Source organism: Bombyx mandarina, chromosome 08 (genome assembly GCF_030267445.1).
Source record: "Bombyx mandarina strain Sakado chromosome 08, ASM3026744v2".
NCBI classification, from domain to species: domain Eukaryota; kingdom Metazoa; phylum Arthropoda; class Insecta; order Lepidoptera; family Bombycidae; genus Bombyx; species Bombyx mandarina.
Window position 1 is genome coordinate 516,092 of NC_143215.1, and position 21,593 is coordinate 537,684.

The window sequence follows — 21,593 nt, forward strand, 5'->3', positions numbered from 1 at the left end:
TAAACAAGGGTGCAACTTTTTCTTTCACCTAGGCTCCTTGATGAAAAATTGCCGCGAAAATTTTGAAGGTAGCCTTTGTAACAAGAATCCGTCAGCTTCGGTTCGTACTAATGAAATTCCCGAGTCGAAGGAAAATTAATCGATGCCCCAGTGTAGATATCTTGAAGCATGATGACCGTGTCTTTTTATTAAAATAATAATTTACACTACATTTATTACATCACAGTGAATAATTTAAAAAGAGCTTCGGATTTTTTTTTTTGGTCTTCAGACCTTCCTTCAGGAAATTACAGTGCTTCTTTCTACTCGCTTGGGTCGGTAGGCGGGATATGTCGAGGTTCAATCAACTGAAACCCGCTGGTCGTCCCCACCACTCTGTCTCCACCGGACTCCAAATCGGTGGTCATAGACACCACGAAATCCGGGCCTGCCGCGGGCCATCCGAAGCGCTCCTAGACGTCGCCGTCAACACACACCGCCGGGATAGCCTGCTGGTCGGACTATACATATAATATACTCACACATTTAAAAAATCTTCACACAGTTTGTAGGTACCCCGTTATATTCTTACCTCGGTTAAATCGAGAAAATGAGAATAATTATGAAAAAAAAGTTATCAACATCAATAGCTTTAAATGAGTGTCGTGGCATAAAGGTTAAAGCATCCGGTGTATTCGTATGTAGCGATGCATCGGTGTTCGAATCCCACCGGCATGTACCATTTTTTCCAATGACTTCCACGTTGAAGGAATAACATCTTGTAATAAAAATCAAACCCGCAAAATTATAACTTGCATAATCACTGGTGGTAGGACGTCTTGTGAGTCCGCACAGTTAGGTACCACCACCCTGTCTATTTCTGCCGTGCTGCAGAAGAAATGCGTTTCGGTTTGAAGGGTGGGGCAGCCGTTGTGCTATAAAAACGGAGACCTTACAAATCATGTCTCAAGATGGGTGGCGGCATTTACGTTGTAGATGTCTATGGGTTCCGGTAACTACTTAACACGTGATGGGCCGTGAGCTCTTCTACCCATCTCAGCAATAAAATAAATAAATAAATTAAAAAAGAAGCTAAAATTAAATACTCTTAATAAAAGAGCTTAGTATAGGGGTGGTTCTACGCGACAAACAATACTGTTATAATCTAATTTATCGGTTCTTTAACATACGACGTTATTAGTACTTAGCAATGTGCGTGTATCAGAACGAAAGGCTTAGACAGATTTCAAAAAATAATCCTTCAGTTGTCCTATGATTGCTTTGAAAATAATTTATAATATTGATGATTTTTCAGGGTGTATTCCAGCTGCTGTATAGTTCTCGACCGTCCCAAACTTCCGAATTCGAAGCACTTAAAAAGGCTTTGATTTGGGCGAGGTCGCTATCCCGGTCCCCGGCCCAACAGCGACTGGTTGGTGGTAAGGGACAAGAGTACTCTCTTTCACACCCCACCACCTGCCTTCATTTTGCAAGATGGTTCTCTCACAGTAATAGAACACAACCAAAACGACACGATCATAGTGACTGCGATGCTGGGCAGCGACAAGTCAATACCTATTTTTAAGATGAGGACGCGGCGTTGTCCCTTTCGCAGTTGATGCATCCACGACACTTTGGATCTGCGTTCTTTGCATATCATGATATATTTGCATATCATGATAACATATCATGATTAAGCTCATCAAAGCACGCGCTGCGTTCCAACGTGTATTTTTTCATAAACATAAATTTTAATGGCATTTCCAAACTAACTCACTACGAAGAAATTGCACCGTGCTTCATGTGTATTTTTTTTGGAATTCGTTTTCCGACTCGCCATTTGTCCCGGTAATGATCTGGGCAAATGGGAAAAAGAGGATTCACGTCAAATAGTTGAAAAAAAAATTTTTTCTCTTTTCATTTTCACTTCCCGAGAACGTCCATTGGAAGGATTACAGCAATTAATTGTAGGGATTTCTCGTCGTGACTCTTTAAATAGGCTCCTCTGTTAATAAATGATTATATCACGATAAAATAATTCACAGATTTAAACTCCGTATTAATTGTAAATGAAAATACACTGAGGGCGACAAAACGGTTGTTTTTTTTTTGTAATTATATAAATCGAGTTTAACAAGGTGACTTGTAACAAAGTACTTTGGTTTCAATACTCTTACCAGTGAGCGACCTGAAGTTAATCCTTAAGAATGTATGGAGGTTTTTTTTTATTTTATTGCATCGATGCGTGGACGAGCTCACAGCCCACCTGGTGTTAAGTGGTTACTGAGCCCATAAACATCTACAACGTAAATGCACCACTCACCTTGAGATATAAGTTCTAAGGTCTTCGTATGGTTACAACGGCTGCCCCACCCTTCAAACCGAAACGCATTACTGCTTCACGGCAGAGCCCTCGTACCTACAGTCATCAGTTAACCCCCATGCTAATAATATAACTTCCTCATAACATTGTTAATTAGACACCATACACACTCGTAATGTTACCTCAAAACATATTTTAGTATCTAGAAGACTAATACAAAGCAAATAAATGTAGTGTTTTTTAAGTAATCTGTAAATTACTGTCACTGCATATGACATGCCCGTGATCCGCGGCACTGACAAGAAATACAAAATCGATAAAAAATAAATACTTTTAAATAATTTAATTTATTCAATTATTTTGTTCTATTCTATATGTTAATCTAAATTGTTCTATTGGTACGGTAAATAAATAATATAAATGACAATCGACTGTACATTATTCATCAAATTGAACATTTGTGTGTTATTTAAAACTTATAAATTTTATTATTATTTCAAATTGAGACTTTTTCAAGTAATAATCCATTTCCTTTTGCAGGTTTGATTTTAAAGAACGAATTCCAAAATAAGTGTTCATGAACAAGTTCCAGATCCAACCATATCGACGCTTGAAAGGCAAACGTGACTAAGCGACAATGTGTGAACTTTATAGTAGACTAGCGACCCGCCCTCGCTTCGCTTCGGAAACATTAAAACACATGAAACCAAAAAAAAAAAAATTTTTTTTAAAAAAAGTAGCCTATGTTCATCAGGGACAATGTCGGCTTCTAATGGAAAAAGAATTTTTCAAATCGGTCCAGTAGTTTCGGAGCCTATTCGAAACAAACAAACAAACAAATCTTTCCTCTTTATAATATTAGTATAGATATAGACTAATTTAAAGTTGAAGTACCTGAAAACAAAATTTATTTTAATGAATCCAGATGTAGTATAATCTAGCTAGTAGCTGTAGGATTGAAATGATTTTACTAGACCTAGAAAAAAAATTTTTTTGCGCATCGAATATGGTTATTGCCTATCATTTATGTACAAATTCGTTATTGTCGCTTAGTCACGTTTGCCTTTCAAGCGTCGATATGGTTATAGATATCAGAACAGATATCAAGTCCGATATTAGCTTCTAATTGTAGCAACTAGATACGCCAATAATAAATCAAATATAATAAAGTATATGTACTGACTATACACAGCAACGCCGGATCTTATCAGTGGGTCGCGTTTCCGAACCGATGGTAGATTCTGCAAAACACTGCTCTTGTTAGGGCCAGTGTGTGCAACGCTCCGGTAAGAGCCCCGTGAGCTCATCTACACGTCAAGGAGAAGCTGAAACAGCCTCTCAAGGCTATCAGCATAGGTAGGAAAACAAAAACAACTTCAAGGTAAGCACAGTGTGCGCATTATTCGCCTTAAGCATGCGTTTAGCTTGATGCTGTTTAGAAATTTGCTCTTCTTGGAGCTCAGACATAGCTCTCAAATTGTATAACTTTGCGAAGACTAAGAAACTCTCATTCACAAATTCATTTGAAGCACACGGCAGGCTCGCACTCAAAAATAGGATGAAATATTTGCGGCCAGAGAACCTTAATGATATTAGCTAGTTCAGCTATTAGTTAGAACACGATAGCAGGGAAATCCAGCCTAATGCATCGACCAATACTTCTTCATCATGAGAATGCAGCAGCAGTTGGCCTGTTTTCATACTTTCCTCTATAAATTCCCTCTGGTAATAGCTATGCTACTCATTTCAGGTACGTAGCAATATAATGGCAGTACCGATCTCCTTAAGTATTTACAACAATATAATTGGATCTCATGCCTCAAAGTGGATGGCATTTTTCACGTTACGGTGTTCTAGGGTTCCGATATAATTTTTTGTCGATATGGGCTGTAATATGGGTCAAAATGTCTATGAATCATTTTTAAAATAAATAAAACGCTGCTTCTCTTCTACATATTTATTTTATTTATGCTCATTTTCATTCCTACTAATCGGAGGTTCTTTCTCGTTTCTAATTTTTATAAGAGCATTTTCACTATCTTTCTCGTATCGTAAGGGCTCATTCCAATCAGCTCTTTCTGCAGTTCCAAAGATAACGTAGAAAAGATTGCTGATCAGGTAGAATCCGGCTGCCACGGAAAATACGTAACCCCACAGTTTTGGGCTTTTCTGAAAGGAAAAAAGAACCGTTTGCAAATAATTCTTACATAACTAATTGTAGACGACGGTGTGCATAGCAATCAAATGTAAATGTTTCAATGACAGGACTATACCTGCTTTATGAATGAAATTTAAATATGGTCATTCTGCACGTTGAGCCGGCCTACTGGTAGCATTCATGTTGACTTACTATAGGTATCGAGAACCAGTCAGAATAACTTAGTCCTAATTGCGCTAATTAAGACCAACGTAGCTAGCACATACAGTGAAGTACTAAAAGATCCACTACCACGTTGCGGGCTATTGTTATTGGATATTCAGGATCGGTTCTTTACATATCGACCTAATACCTTAGCAGTGGATCAGATGGAGTACGTTTACAAATTTCCAATCCAAAGGGCAAATATCAAAGGAAATTAGTATGGCACCATAAATGACAATAACCCTTCGAGCGCGAGTCGTCGATAGATCGACTCTCTTAATGCGTATAAAGCGCGGAGCGTCGGAATATCGACTATTTGCGCAGTTTAATCATAGGTATTAGGTATCGACCTGTACGAACGTCTCTTAGCGCACGCATATATAACGTTTATAATAAGTTAATAAAATCTGTAAATAACTATTTAAAATTATTTTGCTGTGAATTAAGTAATTTTTGTATTTTTTTAAGTTAAGTTACTCTTTTTCCAAAGTCTTTTAGAAATTTCTGCAAAATATGTGAAAATAAGCTCAACATTAAAAGGGTTAATGACTTTCATGAACTGTACAACAACTTGAATTATAAAGCTAATAAAAACACCAGGAAAGTACTTACAACATCAGTTAAAATTAAGCCAGTTGTGATGGGTGCTAATGACGCAATAGAATTCGCCATGAAATTGCTCAAACTCATCATAGTTCCAGCGAAATTCGGTGATATGTCAATATGATTAACCTAGAATAAAAATTCATATTCGCTATAGCAAAGCAATGCATGTTGAAAAATATCTGTTTTTTTTTTTAATAATTATAATATATCCAGTTCAGTTTGAACTGTCTATTATTGTATTCAAACTATCTGTTTGAAGACATAAATAAAAAGACATCGTAAAATTGTAGTTCAAATTTTTATTTGTATTTCTTCTGACAGTAATAATCATTATAAAATAAAGCTAATACCAGTAAAAAGGTATAGTTAATCTACTGCTTATTTCAAATTAAAAGTTCTTCCAGCTAATCTTAATAGGAAGACCAACTTTTTTTTTTTTATTGCCTTTGTAGGCAGACGGGCATACGGCCCACCTGATGGTGAGTGGTTACCGTCGCCCATGGACTTCAGCAATGCCAGGGGCAGAGCCAAGCCGCTGCCTACAGACTACCTACGCTGCCTACAACTTAGAGATTTCATATAAAATTGCTTGAACAACATCTCTCATGGGTACAAAATACACATTATTACTTTAAAGAAGATAGATAATATTTGACAAACTTTTTAAAAGCAGATTTTTATTTACAGATACGAACGCATGGTACATAGGAAGGACAATATAAAATAGGGTAAGAAGAACAGTGAATAGAACAGTGATTATGACTAAAAATATGCTTTGTCGTTGAGCAAAAAGGGTGAGGGCAGCCTTTCCACTGTAAAACTGAGACTTAGAACCCATATTTATTAAATGGTAGAAATAAAAATCACATGTTTTTGCAAAGACGGATAGTTACTTTAGAAATGCGAGACGCGATGAAACTTTACTCAACTTAACTAAACTAAAAAAGGGATGCCTAATTTTGGAAGCATTCAAGTTTGTTTGTGAGAGATCTGTCTGGTCTGTGAATAATTTGTTGTCTGTAAATTGTTGTTAAATGTGTCTTAACTTCGTGTCGCCTGAGGACACAAGAAAATTAATGTATAATATTATGTCATCTCAATGGATCTGATCTAGTGGATTTTATGAAGATTCTTGGTTATTTAGGTTGTTACTTCATTTGTTTTGTTAATAAAAATAGTACGTGTATATATTTTGACAAACTAAAGCATGACATTATTTAACACATTATTCCGTCACATACACAATAATATTGTTAAAGTTTAAGATAAAAGCTTAATTAACGCACGGAAAAACTGATAATGGCTATTATACATGTTATTATGCAGGCCTTTTTAGCAATATGTATGTATGAAATGTATTTTTATCGTAAATGTTCTGGATTGGACGGGTTTACTTTTGCGTTATTTGATAGATTAAAGTCGTACTTTGACATTACAGTTCAGACCATATTGTGTGCACTTTTGATTAACCTACGTGTCTTAAATAGCTATCTTTCACTTACTTGGAATCCCATATGGCTCGATACTTTTACAGCACACACCAAGACAAGGATTGTTTCGATAATATAAATATTTTGCGGAACATATGCGAGTGATATAAGACCTATTGCCGCTGGAATACATCCTGAAAAATCATCAATATTATAAATTATTTTCAAAGCAATCATAGTTCATAGCATCATCAGTTCCTGTAGGATTATTTTTTGAAAACTGTCTAAACCTTTTATTGCTTAGATGGGTGGACGAGCTCACAGCCCACCTGGTGTTAAGTGGTTACTGGAGCCCATAGACATCTACAACGTAAATGCGCCACTCACCTTGAGATATAAGTTCTAAGGTCTCAAGTATAGTTACAATACACGTAAATTGCTAAGTACTAAGAACGTCTTAGGTTAAAGAACATATTAGATCATAACAGTATTATTTGTCGTGTAGAACCACCTCTATACTAAGCTCTTTTATTAAGAGTATTTCATATTAGCTTACACAATTTATTATAATATATCAAATGACTTCGTGTTGAGAATAGTGGCTTGGATTCTTCAATCTTGATCTGCAGCAAGAAAAGGTGTTATGAAAGTATAAAATAGAAAAGTACATACATAAAACTAATGAATTTTTCATATATTTGAACGCATATAATGGAGATATGAAATCGTCAAAAGAATGTCATTAGCATTAGTCAGGTATGGATCTTATCTTGTTTTATAATCTGTATTATATGTAATAATAATTTTGATATTAGCTCAATTTGCCTTCTCTGAAGATTGATCGTTTAGTTATCATTTGGCACACATCGATAAGTCATTGAAATAATGTTAGTAGTACATATTATTTGGAATATAAACACGACCTTCAATCGTCTTTTAAGAGTAGCGGCTAACAACTATAAATACTGCATCGCACGAAGTTTCTAGCCCCATAGACACAGCCCCCCTAGACACAGCCCACTGAGTTTCTCGCCGGATCTTCCCAGTGGGTCGCGTTTCCGATCCGGTGGTAAATTTTGCGAAGCACTGCGCTTGCTAGGGTCAGTGTTAGCAACACTCCGGTTTGAGCCCCGTGAGCTCGCCTACACACGTTATAGGGTGAAGCTGAAATAGCCTCTCAAGGCTATCAGCATAGATATGAAAAAAAAGTCTATAGCTTATTAAAGATTTTGGTATGTGGGTGTTATTTTATATATTATTATATGTTGGTATCTGTACTTGTCCCGTTTTGATACCCATGCGATATGTATCTGACCCATAAAATAAAACTAGCCTCCGTTTTAAATGTCTTCCGATGCATACCCTGGGCGTGTGGCCTACCGTATGGTAAATGATCACAATCGTTTGGTCCTGGACATCGCGAATGCTAGTTTTCGGTCGTTGAATGTAATACAATGTTTTAAAGTTAGATTTAAATTAATTCGTTTCAAACTAGACTTTATTTCATGTCTCGGTCGTCTTATGAGATCGTAGATGCTTGACTTTTGAGGCTTTCAAATTGATTTTCAACAACATTTATTGTTTATGCTCATTTTCCCTCCTTAATGCATGTCATTAGCTCATTAGCTATCTCATTAGATGGGTTTGGATTCTCAGGAAACAACGTTATTGTCTTTACACGCGAGTTCGCGAGTACTTTACATAATATAGATAAAAAAATCACATTTCATTCGTCAATTATCTTATCTGACACCAATTCGAGTACAAGATTGACAAAATTCGTCATAATAATCATTGGATAAAACATTCTAAGATAAACTTCATCCGATAATCTTGATTAGGAGCATTTGTTTTTGAATTATATCTTTTAGTTAACGTCATCGTGAATTGTGTAATGTCATTGAGTCATATTATAATTGAGCCATATTTTTTGGTGCATTTATAAATGGGCGAACACACGATCCACTTGACGGTAAGGATATATATTAGCGATGCAATAAGAACGCAGTCCAAAGTTAGAGTTACGCTGACATAGCCTCTCAAGGCTATCAGCTTAGGTAGGAAAAAAAAAAAAAAAAAAAAAACGCAGTCAAGCCGCTAAAAGAAGGACGCGTCGAACATGTACGTAGTAGCGCTTGGGAAACGCCGTAGAGAGGGGTTAATAATAAAATCGGGCGGTGCGTGACAAAGAAGCTTTCTGGAAGCATCCTGTGGATGAACAGCGCGCTTCCAGATATTATGAATTAGCTTAGCCAGATTAGATTTTTTTTTATTGCTTAGATTGGTGGACGAGCTCACAGCCCACCTGGTGTTAAGTGGTTACTGGAGCCTATAGACATCTACAAAGTAAATGCGCCACCAACCTTTTGAGGTATAAGTTCTAAGATCTCCGTATAGTTACAACAGCTGCCCCGCCCTCCAAACCGAAACGCATTACTGCTTCACAGCTGATATAGGCGGAGTAGTGGTACCTACCTGCGCGGATTAGCTAGCCATATCAACAATCATTGTATCATTTCTGCGGCTTTGGTTTTAGGCAAAGAAATCTTTAAAAGTTGAAATAATATATTATGTATGCTGCCGGAATATTAAAAAAAAGGCGATAAAGATTTTGATAGTAGGAGGAACATCATAACTTCATTTATCTACTGTGGCGGAAAGCCATCACACAATACAAGATATTTGACAGACGCCTAAATCTCGCTTACATTTTCAAGATAAGCTTGCATATATACAAGTTCCGAACAGCAACATTCGGACCGTCGGTCTACCGAGCAATATCACCCGCTCGGTGGAAGATCTTCCCTTTGTCGTATATTTATACTACGATGCTAATTATGTCCAAAGGCATAAGTATAGTTTTGAAGTCGGCGCGAATTTACTTTGTCGTAAAGCTCTCAACGTAGGCGTTTTTATATAAAATAGGTAATGTAGTCTTGACATATTATTCGTTGATTTGCAACGTGTGCATTTGATAGATAGAGACAGAGAAGTTTGCCGAGACGCGAACGAACAATATACACCCGCGTTGAGTTAATTTCTCGACATGTTGTACTTGTGTGAATAAAATGTATCTTTCATAATCTGGTGGTAGGACCTCTTGTGAGTCCGCGCGGATAGATACCACCACCCCACCTATTTCTGCAGTGAAGCAGTAATGCCTTTCGGTTTGAAGGGTGGGGTAGCCGTTGTAACTACACTTGAGACCTTAGAACTTATATCTAAGGTGGGTGGCGCATTTACGTTTGTGGCGCATTACGTACATTGTAAATGTCTATGAGCTCCGGTAACCCCTTAACACCAGGGGGGCTGTGAGCTCGTCCACCAATCAAAGCAAAAAAATATATATATCAAAGTATAGAAATAACGAATGTTCATATTATAATGATTTCAATTACCAATAGAATTAGCGACTTTTCTGGTGTTAGTGACGGACAGAAACTTCTTTACAATCAGCATATCCGTGAACCAGCTGAAGAAAAAGTTTGTAAGCCACATCACCATGAATGGAAGGGCTGTCAGAAGCCCATTCTGAGGAAAGAAACAAGCGTTTTTAGTTTTTGTTGCATAGACGATTACGACGGTAAGCGGACTCAGCACTTATCTGATTTTAGTCAGTTCCTAGAGTCAGTTCATATCACAACCACAATGCTGCCTTAAGTCACGAGATCTCAATCTCAATTAGCTAGTATAGCAGCTTTCCCTCTTCAATCTGAAACGCACGATTGTTTCGCAGCAGAAATAAAAAGGATAATAGTACACATCCGTACGGGTTCGCAACAAGCAACTATGAAAGTTATAATTTATTTTTACGGGCTTCGTTTTTCTTACCCGACGCTGTTCCTTTATCGTGCAAATCATTCGTGGACATGTGCTGAGTACGGGTTTCATTGTAAGAATTAGTACTTGCCTACTGGATTCGATCACCAGTACAGTCGTATCGATCAATACGAATATACTGGACATGTTATCCTTTAGGCCACGACGGATTTAATAGTGGTAAGTCATATAAAAACAATTATGTTGTGGGTAAATCAGAATCGAGATGCTCTGTCGTGTTAAGGCTATGTTAGTAAAATTGTAAAGGAATAGTTCTTGTTCGTCCTTATTAATCTGATCTGATGACGCTGATGATGAACACGTAGAAGCATTCGTTAGTAAAAGGAGGAAAATTTTCGGTTAATCTAAGCCTTTCACTCTCACTTTTGAAATTCATCTCTATCCTTCTATTATTCCGTAGTCTGTAGCACGTTAAAAGGAAGACAATAAAGTTGTTTTGTTGCATCAAAGAGTGCCGTTCTTGGATTGTTCGTTTACCAATAACGACAGAAGATTAAGCTCTTACCGCCTTAATGTTCACACCCATGACCTTATCCATATACGCAGGTACCTCGGAGTACAGTATCAGCTGGCCCCAAGTGTGTCCGATATGCGCAACTATAATAGCATAATTTCCTTGAGAACGCAATATTTTCGTCCATGGAACGGGCATTCTATTCTGTAGACCAAAATTTAAAACTTAAACTCACGATTAAACTCGCTATGCAAAAGAGGCGCTTTGTCCAGCTGCGAACACTTGCGGGCCTTTCAAGCTTCAAGTTTCAATTTAGAACTTACTCTCTCTAGGTAGTTAAAAATATTCACGAAATACTTTTTAATATTCTTCGGTACCTTATATCACTGTCATGTCAGCCATCGTATAAAGAACTCAGACTTAAAATTCGTGTCTCCACGTGGGCAGCGGCATTTATGTTGTTAATATTTAGGGGCTCAAGTATTACTTAATACTAAATGGGCCGTGAGTTTGTTCAGTGTTCTAACCAATAAAAACAACAAAAATGCCTATTTTTTACAACTTAACAGTCTCGCGTCTATTTTCTAAGAGCCAAAATTTCGCCTAAAAGCTATATTTCCTACCCGCTAAGGACTACGCTACAATTAGGAAAAAAAAAACAAAAGATAATAAAATTTTTGGTAATACAAACCAGACTAGTAACTGTTGTTCAAACTTAAAATATTTTACTGTAACAAATACTATAAACTAAAAGTAGTTACTATAAAAAATATTACTCTTGTTCTTGCTAATCAAAAATCCCTTACCTTGTCATGACCTTTTTTATGTCCTAAATCACTTTCAATATACTCTTTCTCCATCGCCGATATTCTAGTGTGTTTACTTGGAGTGTCAGCTAGCAACCACCAGATGACAGCACCGATTAAGCCAGATAGCAACCCGTAGAATCTGAAAATTCCAGGCCAACCTAATGACGAGGCTGAAATGAACCCTGTCATTGGAAGTCCTAATACGGTACCTAGCGCCTGACCTGCAAGTATAATACACAACATCAACCTCGAATTGATAACCTCCTTCTTTTTACAATATATGACTTTTTTGCAGTCGATTTTCAATCAGGTATTGGCGTTAATTAGTATAAAGTAGTATAAAATTAGTTGATAGAAATATTTAATATTTCTATAATATTTATAATAATTTTAATATATAATATAGACATATTAAATAATTACAAATTTTGTATGAGAAGGCAGTTTGAATTGTATTTCTAACATCTGAAGAATTTAGAGGCCATTTTTAATATCATTAGAGTCAAACAAGTCTTCTATCCGTCTAGGCACTAATGACGAAGCAGTCTTTTCTAATGTAATTTGAAAAAATACCATCGTGTGGTTTAATTCTTGTCTTAATAATAACGAGAACAGCTAAAAATAATAATATCTATATATTAATAGAAGAAACAAAAACTTTGTATCTCTTTTTACGAAAATTGTGCGGACGGAGGAGTATGAAATTTCCCACACTTATAGAGAATATAGAGAAGGAGTGCAGAATGTTAATATCTTTTTAAATTATGCATAAAACAACATTAAATCAATAAAAAAAACATTACACACACTACCATTTATTTGACACATACACTGATATATATTCTTTTGTTTATTATTAAAGTCTGTGGTCAAATTAAGATTGTCTTTAATATTACTTGTCTATAGTTTAGCCTTGGCCAAATCTTTGATTATAAAACAATGATTATTATAGAAATGTGACAATAGAACCATAATAATGTTCAAACTTATAATTAAAATTAATTATGGTCGATTTTCGACCACTGGGCGACCACTAATTATAAGTTGAAACCCATTTTACTGTAAGGTATTGTACTGTAAAACTCTACAACATAAATTTAAGAACGTGATTTTTAGTTTTATCTTGTTTAACATAAATTTACTAAGATCTCCCAAACATTTTAAGCAGTCGCTTACTTAGGTTATGTGCCAAATTTACAAGGCGTCATTAAATTATTAACTAATACTTAAAAAAAAACGATAATAATCATCTATTATCATCATCATCATCTAATTACCTCCGTAAGTCAAAGCAGTCAATCGACCCCGTTCATGCAACGGAGCCCAGTTTCCAAAGAAAGTGTGCATCCCGGGCATTATACACGCCTGACTTAAGCCTTGTATAACACGGAATATTACTATGCAGATCCAACCTCCCTGGAACAATACGTTGATTTGAAAATAAGTAGATGATCAATATTTTTAACTTCATTACAGTATAGATGCGTGGACGAGCTCACGGCCCACCTGGTGTTAAGTGATTACCGGAACCCATAGACCTCTACAACATCAGTGCCCTCACACTTTACTGGTGGTAGGAACTCTTGTGAGTCCGCACGGGTAGGTACGACCGCCCTGCCTATTTTTGCCGTGCAGCAGTAATGCGTTTCGGTTTGAAGGGTGGGGCAGCCGTTTTAACTATACTTGAGACCTTAAAACTTTATATCTCAAGCTGGGTGGCGCATTTACGTTGTAGATGTCTCTGGGCTCCAGTAAACACTTAACACTAGGTGGGCTGTGAGCTCGTCCACCCATCTAAGAAATATGGGAAAAAAAAACCTCGAGACATGAGTTCTAAGGTCTCAGTGTTTTTACAGTACAACGGCTGCCCCACCCTTCAAACCGAAACTTACTTAATAAGCAGGACCTTTGAGAGCTTCATAAATTTAGAAAACAGTAAGTACATACTACTGTGGCGTCTATTTTACAAGGGGCAGTAGTAACATCATCTTGAAGACTTCATACTTCAACATTGACTGGAAGAATCGTTTTGATCAGGATTGTTCAGAACACCGATTTTTCTCAGTCAAATGAAATTTAGAACTTGATGGCAATCAATTTTCGCTACAACTATGAAATATACTTACATAATAAGCGCCTAAAGGTAACAGGATGGACGCAATACAATTTATGGCCATAGCGCCGGTTAACAGGGATTTCGCTCCATATTTGTGGGCTAGGTGCCCAGCAGGTATCTGCAGAACTACGTAGCCCCATAAGAATGACGATATCACGACATCTTGGATTTTTTTGTTCCATTTGAAGATTGGGTACTGAAAAGAAAGCGTCGTGGACTTTTCCTGACAATTTTGGTATTGTTTGTAACCTAAACATGATATTTGTATTCCTCTGGATGAGAAGATTTATATAGATATCAAAACGAGCTTAAAATCAATAGGACTTTGCTGTTATCAGAGCACAAAAAGGCCACAAACCCAATGTTACCACAAGGCCACAAGGCCACAAACCCAACCTCAATATTGGCACTATCATCTACTTGTTCTTGATTGGTGATTTTTTATCGCCAACAATAGCAGATGGTCTTACGGTACCTAATGGGAAGTGAATATGGCGGTTCATGAACCTCAGCAATACTAGAATCCCAAATATTATTATAAAATACATTAGTAGTCTTTACCTAAAATCAGACAGGACAGCTTGTCAGACTATAGCACCTAACGAAAACTGCTTTAAATAGCATAAATGCATAAATTAGATTAATTACTAAATTAATTTAGTTAAAAAATAAATTAGATTAATTACTAAATAATTCATAAATTAGATTAATTACTGGTAGCAGGACCTCTTGTGAGTCCGCGCGGGAAGGTACCACCACCCTGCCTATTTATGCCGTGAAGTAGTATTGCGATTCGGTTTGAAAGGCAAGGCAGCCGTTGTAGCTATACAGAGACCTTAGAACTGATATCTCAAGGTGGCTGGCGTATTTACATCGCGGATGTCTATGGGCTCTAGTAACCACTTAACACCAGGTGGGCTGTAAGCTCGTCCATCCATCTAAGCAATAAATAAAAATAAATAAAAAATAAACCAATATTTCACGATGAATTTATAATAATCCCAGAGTGGTCTGAAATACATTATCATTACAAAACTTACCGGTGGCACTAACATCAAGGCATTTAAAACTCCATGCACCTCAAACTCTTTACTACTAGAATTGCTTGTCAGATTAGTATTTGGGTCTTCATCAAAATCAGTCATGGCGACCAGAGAAACTCCCATACAGGCCCTCATGCTGTAGGCTATTGTCAGAGCGAAGAAGAGGATAACGCATTGCTGATGTCTGTAGCCCCATGACCCAACTGAAAAAAAAAACAATTGTTTTATTGTTTTACCATACAGAATAGAAGACAAATATACCGCGGGAGTGGCCACGAGAGCCCAGAGGTACGACTGTGTTAATGCTGCCTGTCAACTTCAGACAATGAGTGGAATGTATTCTTAAAAGCAAAATTCATGTTTGCTTTGCGACGGAAATGTCTACAATAATATCATAATGGCACGAGTCGATTGTTTCTATACGACCATGTGGAAAAGATGCACATCCCTGATTCGCCGGGTTCGGGTCAGCCCTAACAGCATCCTGAAGGCGTTAACAGACCGTTCTGACTGTCGGTACTTGAACCATTGTATCATGGTTCACTTGCGGATTAAATAATAATAATGGTTGGTTTGAAGTAAGTATCAGTTGAATGGAATATTTGCAATGTACTCAACTAATAATTATTATTAATAAATGTATCTTTTTTATTTGATTGATGTTGTAATTGTGGTAATTTTAAGTATGTTTCAATGATACTATGTACACATATAGACTTGTTGTTGTTTGAAATAAAATAAATCATGCATTCATAATTTATTACGGTATAGGTGTTTCTCTACTGGCTTCACTTAAGCAATCGAAGACGGTGGCTCATACGGAGTTCAGAATGTGTCTTCACTTTTTGTAGAAGAACTAACTGTGATTTTTTATTTATTCCGCTCTGGGTGAGTGGAAGAGCTCTTGGTCTAATCTTTAATGATTGCTGGAATATCAATACGAATACCGCTATTCAATATGAGACATTCAACTAAATGTCTCAAGTGTATTGTATAACGACTGCTTAAACTATCAAACTGAAATTCATGATTGCTTTACACCAGTAATAAACAAGATGCTTACCCGTGCGGCCTCACAGTGACGTGCAACCACCGTTTATTACGTAAGTGTATAAGTTTTCATTTACGGTGCTGGTAGGACGTCTTGGGAATCTGAACCACCACCCTGCCTATTTCTGCTGTGAAGCATTAATACGGTTCGGTTTGAAGGGTGGGGCAGCCGTTGTAACTATACTGAGACCTTAGAACTTATATCTCAAGGGTGGGTGGCGCATTTACGTTGTTGATGTCTATGGGCTCCAGTAACCACTCACCATCAAGTGGGCTGTATACTCATCTGCTTACAAGGAAAAGGTTTTACTGTAAAAACTGAGACTACAGAACGCATGTCTCAAAGTGGGTGGCGGCATTTACATCGTTAATGTCTATGGGCTCCGGTAACCACTTAAGACCAGGTCAGCAGTGACCTCGTGCGCCCATCTAAGCAAAAAAATAAATACTATTAATTTCAGTACACAGTCAATACTCCTTCACTTGATCTTCTTCCCAAAGTTTCCGAAATAAAATATTTTCATGATAAACATTCCGAGTAAAATCGTTGAAGGAAAACATTTGACACAATTTCCTTAAGTCACGGAAAATTTGTGACATCTTTTGTAGCGTCTAATTATTCGGTTTATTGCACTTGATAACCGTTTGACGACGCGTTTTCCTCATGAATATAATATTCAATTCGATGAAAATCTACATATTCGTTGTAAGCTAAAATTAGTTCTGCTGATTTCGAATAGTCAATGTTTTTGAAGTTATAGCTTCTTAGGGGAAGGTAAACCGTTTCGTTACTTAATGTGTTACGGTGCCACTTTTTCTGGCTTCCCTTTCTCTCTCGCACACGGCAGCGCCACTGAGAACGTCGTTGGGTCTTCGTGTCCCCTTGCGGAGGCACGGATCGGGCCTCGGGGCAATCCCCTCTACCCGGGCTTGGACTCCCTGCCTGACGAGGCAGGGGTGATGTTTTTGCCTGTTGGCCGTTTTTGTAGGTGACGAACTGGTATAATGAGGTGATGCTGTTCGGTAGGTGGTAATTTTTGATGTGGGAGTGATGATGATGATGATCGGGCGGGTCTACCCCCATGATGTAAGGGAGGGATGGACGACCCCCCCAGATGGTTTCTTCGTTCTTCTCTCTTCTTCTTCTTCCCCAGCCGCTGCCGCTCCTCCCGCCGTCGCCGACCGTCCGCAGTCCCCCGTGGGGTTGTAGTGTGGTAGTGGCTTTTTTTTTTATGTGAACGTTTGTATCTCTTAACTATTTATATATATTTTTCAATGTATGTTACAATTTGCCTTACATTATCATATTCATATACTCAAAATTTAAGTAATAACCTAAGCTTTTCTTAAGTTAAATAATTTCAATATTAAATAGTTCAACTTAGATTAGTTTAAGTTTACACTTCTGTCGGGCGTCTCAAGACGCGCCCTTTTTTTTATCAATATCCACATTCTGCGTCCATAAACTATGATATTTTCCTAAGGTATTGGTACTAGACATGCACATACGGAGCATCATTAAGCACGCTCAGATCGTGGAACATTTCATTACGCTACTGATTCCGACCGGAAACTGTGGTACGATAGTCAAACTCACTAACGACCATAAACCAACGAAAAACCATTCAAGGTTTCACCCATGATGGTTTCACTTCAAAAGCACTTAAACATATGTGGGCACACAACAACTTCGTCTATAGCTAGGGGAAGAACAAAAATTGTTAGGAGAAGGACGAGAAAAAGTGGTCACCGAATATATACCGGGAAAGACCACTCCTACTATTATCAGCTCACAGATGTCTACTGTTGGACACTATATAAAATAACTGGAAAAATTCTTCTTCTTTTTCTTCACCTTATCCCACTAGGTGGGGTCAGCACCGCTAATTTTTCTCTTCCATTCTCTTCTATCAGCCGTCAGCTCAACACTCAACACTCACTCCTCTCTCTCATATCGTCATTCACAGACTCCATTCCTGTCTTCCTCTTTACGCATCACATGTCCATACCACGATAATCGTCCACTCTTTAATTTGTTAATTACCGAGGCTACTTTCACACTTCCTCTGAAAAAGCTTCTTCTTTTCCTTCCTCAAAGATTATACTCATTTATTTGGTCTGGCTTCTCTTGGACTTCGCTCGTCACCAGTCCGTATTATTTATGGAAATGGAGTTCTAAAATAACACTAAGATCCGGCTTAATATAATAATGTAATGGATGAAAGTCTAAAAAAATATTGTGCAGACATCTGGGATCTGCTCCAGTACCGGCAATAAAAATAATAAGAAAATATATCATATTAATTGAGTTTATTTCGTCAGTTCTATCCAAGTCCAATGGTATTCTTCAAATAGTCTAGACTTGACATTCACTGAACATGTTCAAAGCATCGAGGTCGGAGTCAATAATGTTATAACTACTTTTTAGTTGTCAGAAATATATTAGATGGTACTTACTCTCTACCCATACGGGTGCACAATATTGATATTACGCAAAAAAAATTGTGCACGAAATATGTATTTGCTTACAAAACATGCATTTTTGTTACACGATGCCATTCCTAAATCGTCGAAGTCATTCACGAACATTTGTGATTTATTTTAATTATCCACCAGTATTTAAACTCCTCTACGGGTGCAGTAGGCTTCTTTTCTCAAAAATCCAGGCGACTCACTGCCATGTATTCACATTGTTCATCTGTTTGCACAGTATTGTTAAACCTTAGTAGATAACATGTAATACATACCTTTAAAATCTTCATTATTTTCAAGACAGGCTCTCTTCTCTCCCATAACTTTACGTAAGTATGAATTAACGAAAACTAGAAGTTCGTTTAAATTTATCTTTAACAACCTTTTCGAAGGCTGCAAGCCTAGACTCGCATAGAATAAATTATGTAGATAAGAAATCATCAACTCCGTAATCTTTATTTTAAGACTGAAACTTTTAAGATGATATAAACTATGGTACAGTATCTGTTATCGTATTAAAGGTGGAGACGAGCTCACGTTCCACCCGCTGTTAAGCAATCACTAAAGCTACCACCCAGACTGGGGGATCATCTTTGTCTTTAATGTGGGGGTAATCTTTTACTGGTGGTAGGACCTTTTTTTTTTATTGCTTTGATGTGTGGACGGGCTCACAGTCCACCTGGTATTAAGTGGTTACTGGAGCCCATGGACATCTACTACGTAAATGCGCCACCCACCTTGAGATATAAGTTCTAAGGTCTCAGTATAGTTACAACGGCTGTCCCACCCTTCAAACCGAAACGCATTACTGCGTCACGGCAGAAATAGGCAGGGTGGTGGTACGTATCCTGCCGTGCAGGGTGGGTGGCATCTCAAGGTGGATGGCGCATTTACGTCGTAGATGTCTATGGGCTCCAGTAACCACTTAACACCAGGAGGGCTGTGAGCTTGTCTACCCATCTAAGCAAAAAAAAAAAAACGGATGATAACGGAAAGCAACAATGCCAGTTCGCTGCCTACAAGTAACAACTCTCTTAATCCTCTGATAAAGTAGGACAGGTCATAGAATTCAAGGGAAATCATGAATATCAGTAATTTGCAGAAATGTTTTCGAAAAGTCATTGTTCTGAGAAAAATCATAATAAAATACGTGTATTCCATTGTTACGTAACGCTCCTTCTACGAGTAACGATTCTAAGTATTGCGCAGCATTACTACGCTAAGATTAAGCAATTTGCCTAACACTAATTAGGATTATAACTAACACACTAATAAATTCGCTGTCTAGCTGCTTTGACATTACCGCTGCTTATCAATGTCGTAACAGATGACAAAAAAAAGGACGAGAGAAGATTTTTTAAACGAAGTCGGTACGAAAGGAATTTCTTTCTGTCCTTGGCTGCGATATAATTTCCCATGTAATATATAGACGGCTTGCAAATTATGTTCAAAATGTAAGTTTTTTTTAATTTATTTTTTATTGCTTAAATGGGTGGACGAGCTCACAGCCCACCTGGTGTTAAGTGGTTACTGGAGCCCATAGACATCTACAACGTAAATGCGCCCCCCACCTTGAGATATAAGTTCTAAGGTGTCAAGTAGGTATAGTTACAACGGCTGCCCCACCCTTCAAACCAAAACGCATTACTTCTTCACGGCAGAAATAGGCAGGGTGGTGGTACCCATCCGCGCAGACTCACAAGAGGTCCTACTACCAGTAAAAATCCGTAAAGTATCCGTCAACAGTTGATATTGTGTTCATCATTGTGCATTCGCACTTTGCAAGTTTGGATACCTGGCCGAAAACTCTGTGAATCAACACAAATCATCAGTAATTACGCATAGGTTATTCATAATATTAGAGTGCTAGTGTGTAATTATAAAAGTCATTCGTGACCACAAATTCGTTGGCACACCAATCCAAACAATAAATCATGTAAATTGTCAGTAATCGTTTGGGGAAATTGGTACAAACGATTTGATCATTTTACTAGTCTTATCTGTTTCTTATGATTATGAAAACCTAAATAAATAAAAATTTCAAAATACTTTGGGAACGAAAGCAACTTTAAAATAATATTAAAATTGAGCACAAGCTATTTTTGATTAAGAAAGATAATTTAACTCTATGACTATAAACAAACAAGAAATTTTCTAACTCGCTAATACTTCCATCTCACTTTTTCTTTAAATTTTTTGACTATCGGGTTTTTATTTTTCTTTATAAGGAACATGAAAATATCAGTTTTTTTTTATTGCTTAGATGTGTGGACGAGCTCACAGCCCACCTGGTGTTAAGTGGTTACTGGAGCCCATATACATCCACAAACGTAAATGCGCCACCCACCTTGAGATACAAGTTCTAAGGTCTCAAGTATAGTCACAAGGGCTGCCCCACCCTTCAAACCGAAACGCATTACTGCTTCACGGCAGAAATAGGCAGGGTGGTGGTACCCACCCGCGCGGACTCACAAGAGGTCCTACCAGTTATTATAACTATTTTTAACTAAACCATTGAATTTCGAATTTTTTGACTCAATCCTTTTATCATACCTTAATCTATATTTTTGTTAGTAATTAATAAAGCAAAATCCACATGGGTAAGAACTGGTGGTACATACCATTGTTTCTAGGGCAAAGTAGTTAGAGGAATTTACGCTGTGATACGGACTCCGATAGTCACTTAAATAATGACGGGTTTGACTATCCGTCAAGTGAAAAATAAATAATTAAGTGGCCATCTTAATCTAATTGTAAAATTTATTAATTAATTTCGCACAACAAAACTTGTTTGATGCAAGGACTGAAGTATTCTTCGATAAAAATCCCAAAAGTTTGATACAAAATTACCCAAATTTTCCTTAAACTTGGTCAGAGTTAGAAAGTTTTAATAGCTGCTCAACAGACATCTATTATGTACCAGAAAATCCATATAAATAATAAAAGTTATATTATTGATGCCAAAATGTACCATATTTTTAGGGTTTCGTATGCGATTCCTAAAAAAACATTGTTTTCAAGATAATTATATGAAATAGTTCAAAAAGTAATTGTTTTTTCAAGGAAAAAAATCGGGCCGAAACCCTAAGGAAATTACAAAATTATGCAC

At 37.2% G+C, this 21,593-nt stretch overlaps 1 protein-coding gene across 1 annotated transcript; it reads right to left on the reverse strand.

Annotated features, from left to right (window-relative positions):
• Nucleotides 1–4,244: 4,244 nt before the first annotated feature.
• On the reverse strand, nucleotides 4,245–18,833 carry LOC114244996 (putative inorganic phosphate cotransporter). Its single transcript, XM_028176998.2, has 10 exons — nucleotides 18,760–18,833; nucleotides 14,960–15,165; nucleotides 13,930–14,115; nucleotides 13,081–13,219; nucleotides 11,801–12,024; nucleotides 11,046–11,198; nucleotides 10,099–10,231; nucleotides 6,773–6,894; nucleotides 5,277–5,396; nucleotides 4,245–4,471 (listed from the first exon to the last, which is right to left on the reverse strand). Exons 1-10 carry the CDS (start codon nucleotides 18,803–18,805, stop codon nucleotides 4,265–4,267), a joined length of 1,536 nt encoding a protein of 511 aa, XP_028032799.2. The 5' UTR covers nucleotides 18,806–18,833; the 3' UTR covers nucleotides 4,245–4,264.
• Between the last annotated feature and the right edge of the window lie 2,760 nt (nucleotides 18,834–21,593).

Coding starts and splice junctions, on each gene's coding strand:
- LOC114244996 (XM_028176998.2), bottom strand. CDS start 18,805: ATGGGAGAGAAGAGAGCCTGTCTTGAAAATAATGAAGATTTTAAAG. Junction 12,025..13,080: donor GACTGCTTTGACTTACGGAG/GTAATTAGATGA, acceptor TTATACTTGCAG/GTCAGGCGCTAGGTACCGTA. Junction 6,895..10,098: donor AAAAGTCGCTAATTCTATTG/GTAATTGAAATC, acceptor ATGATTTTTCAG/GATGTATTCCAGCGGCAATA.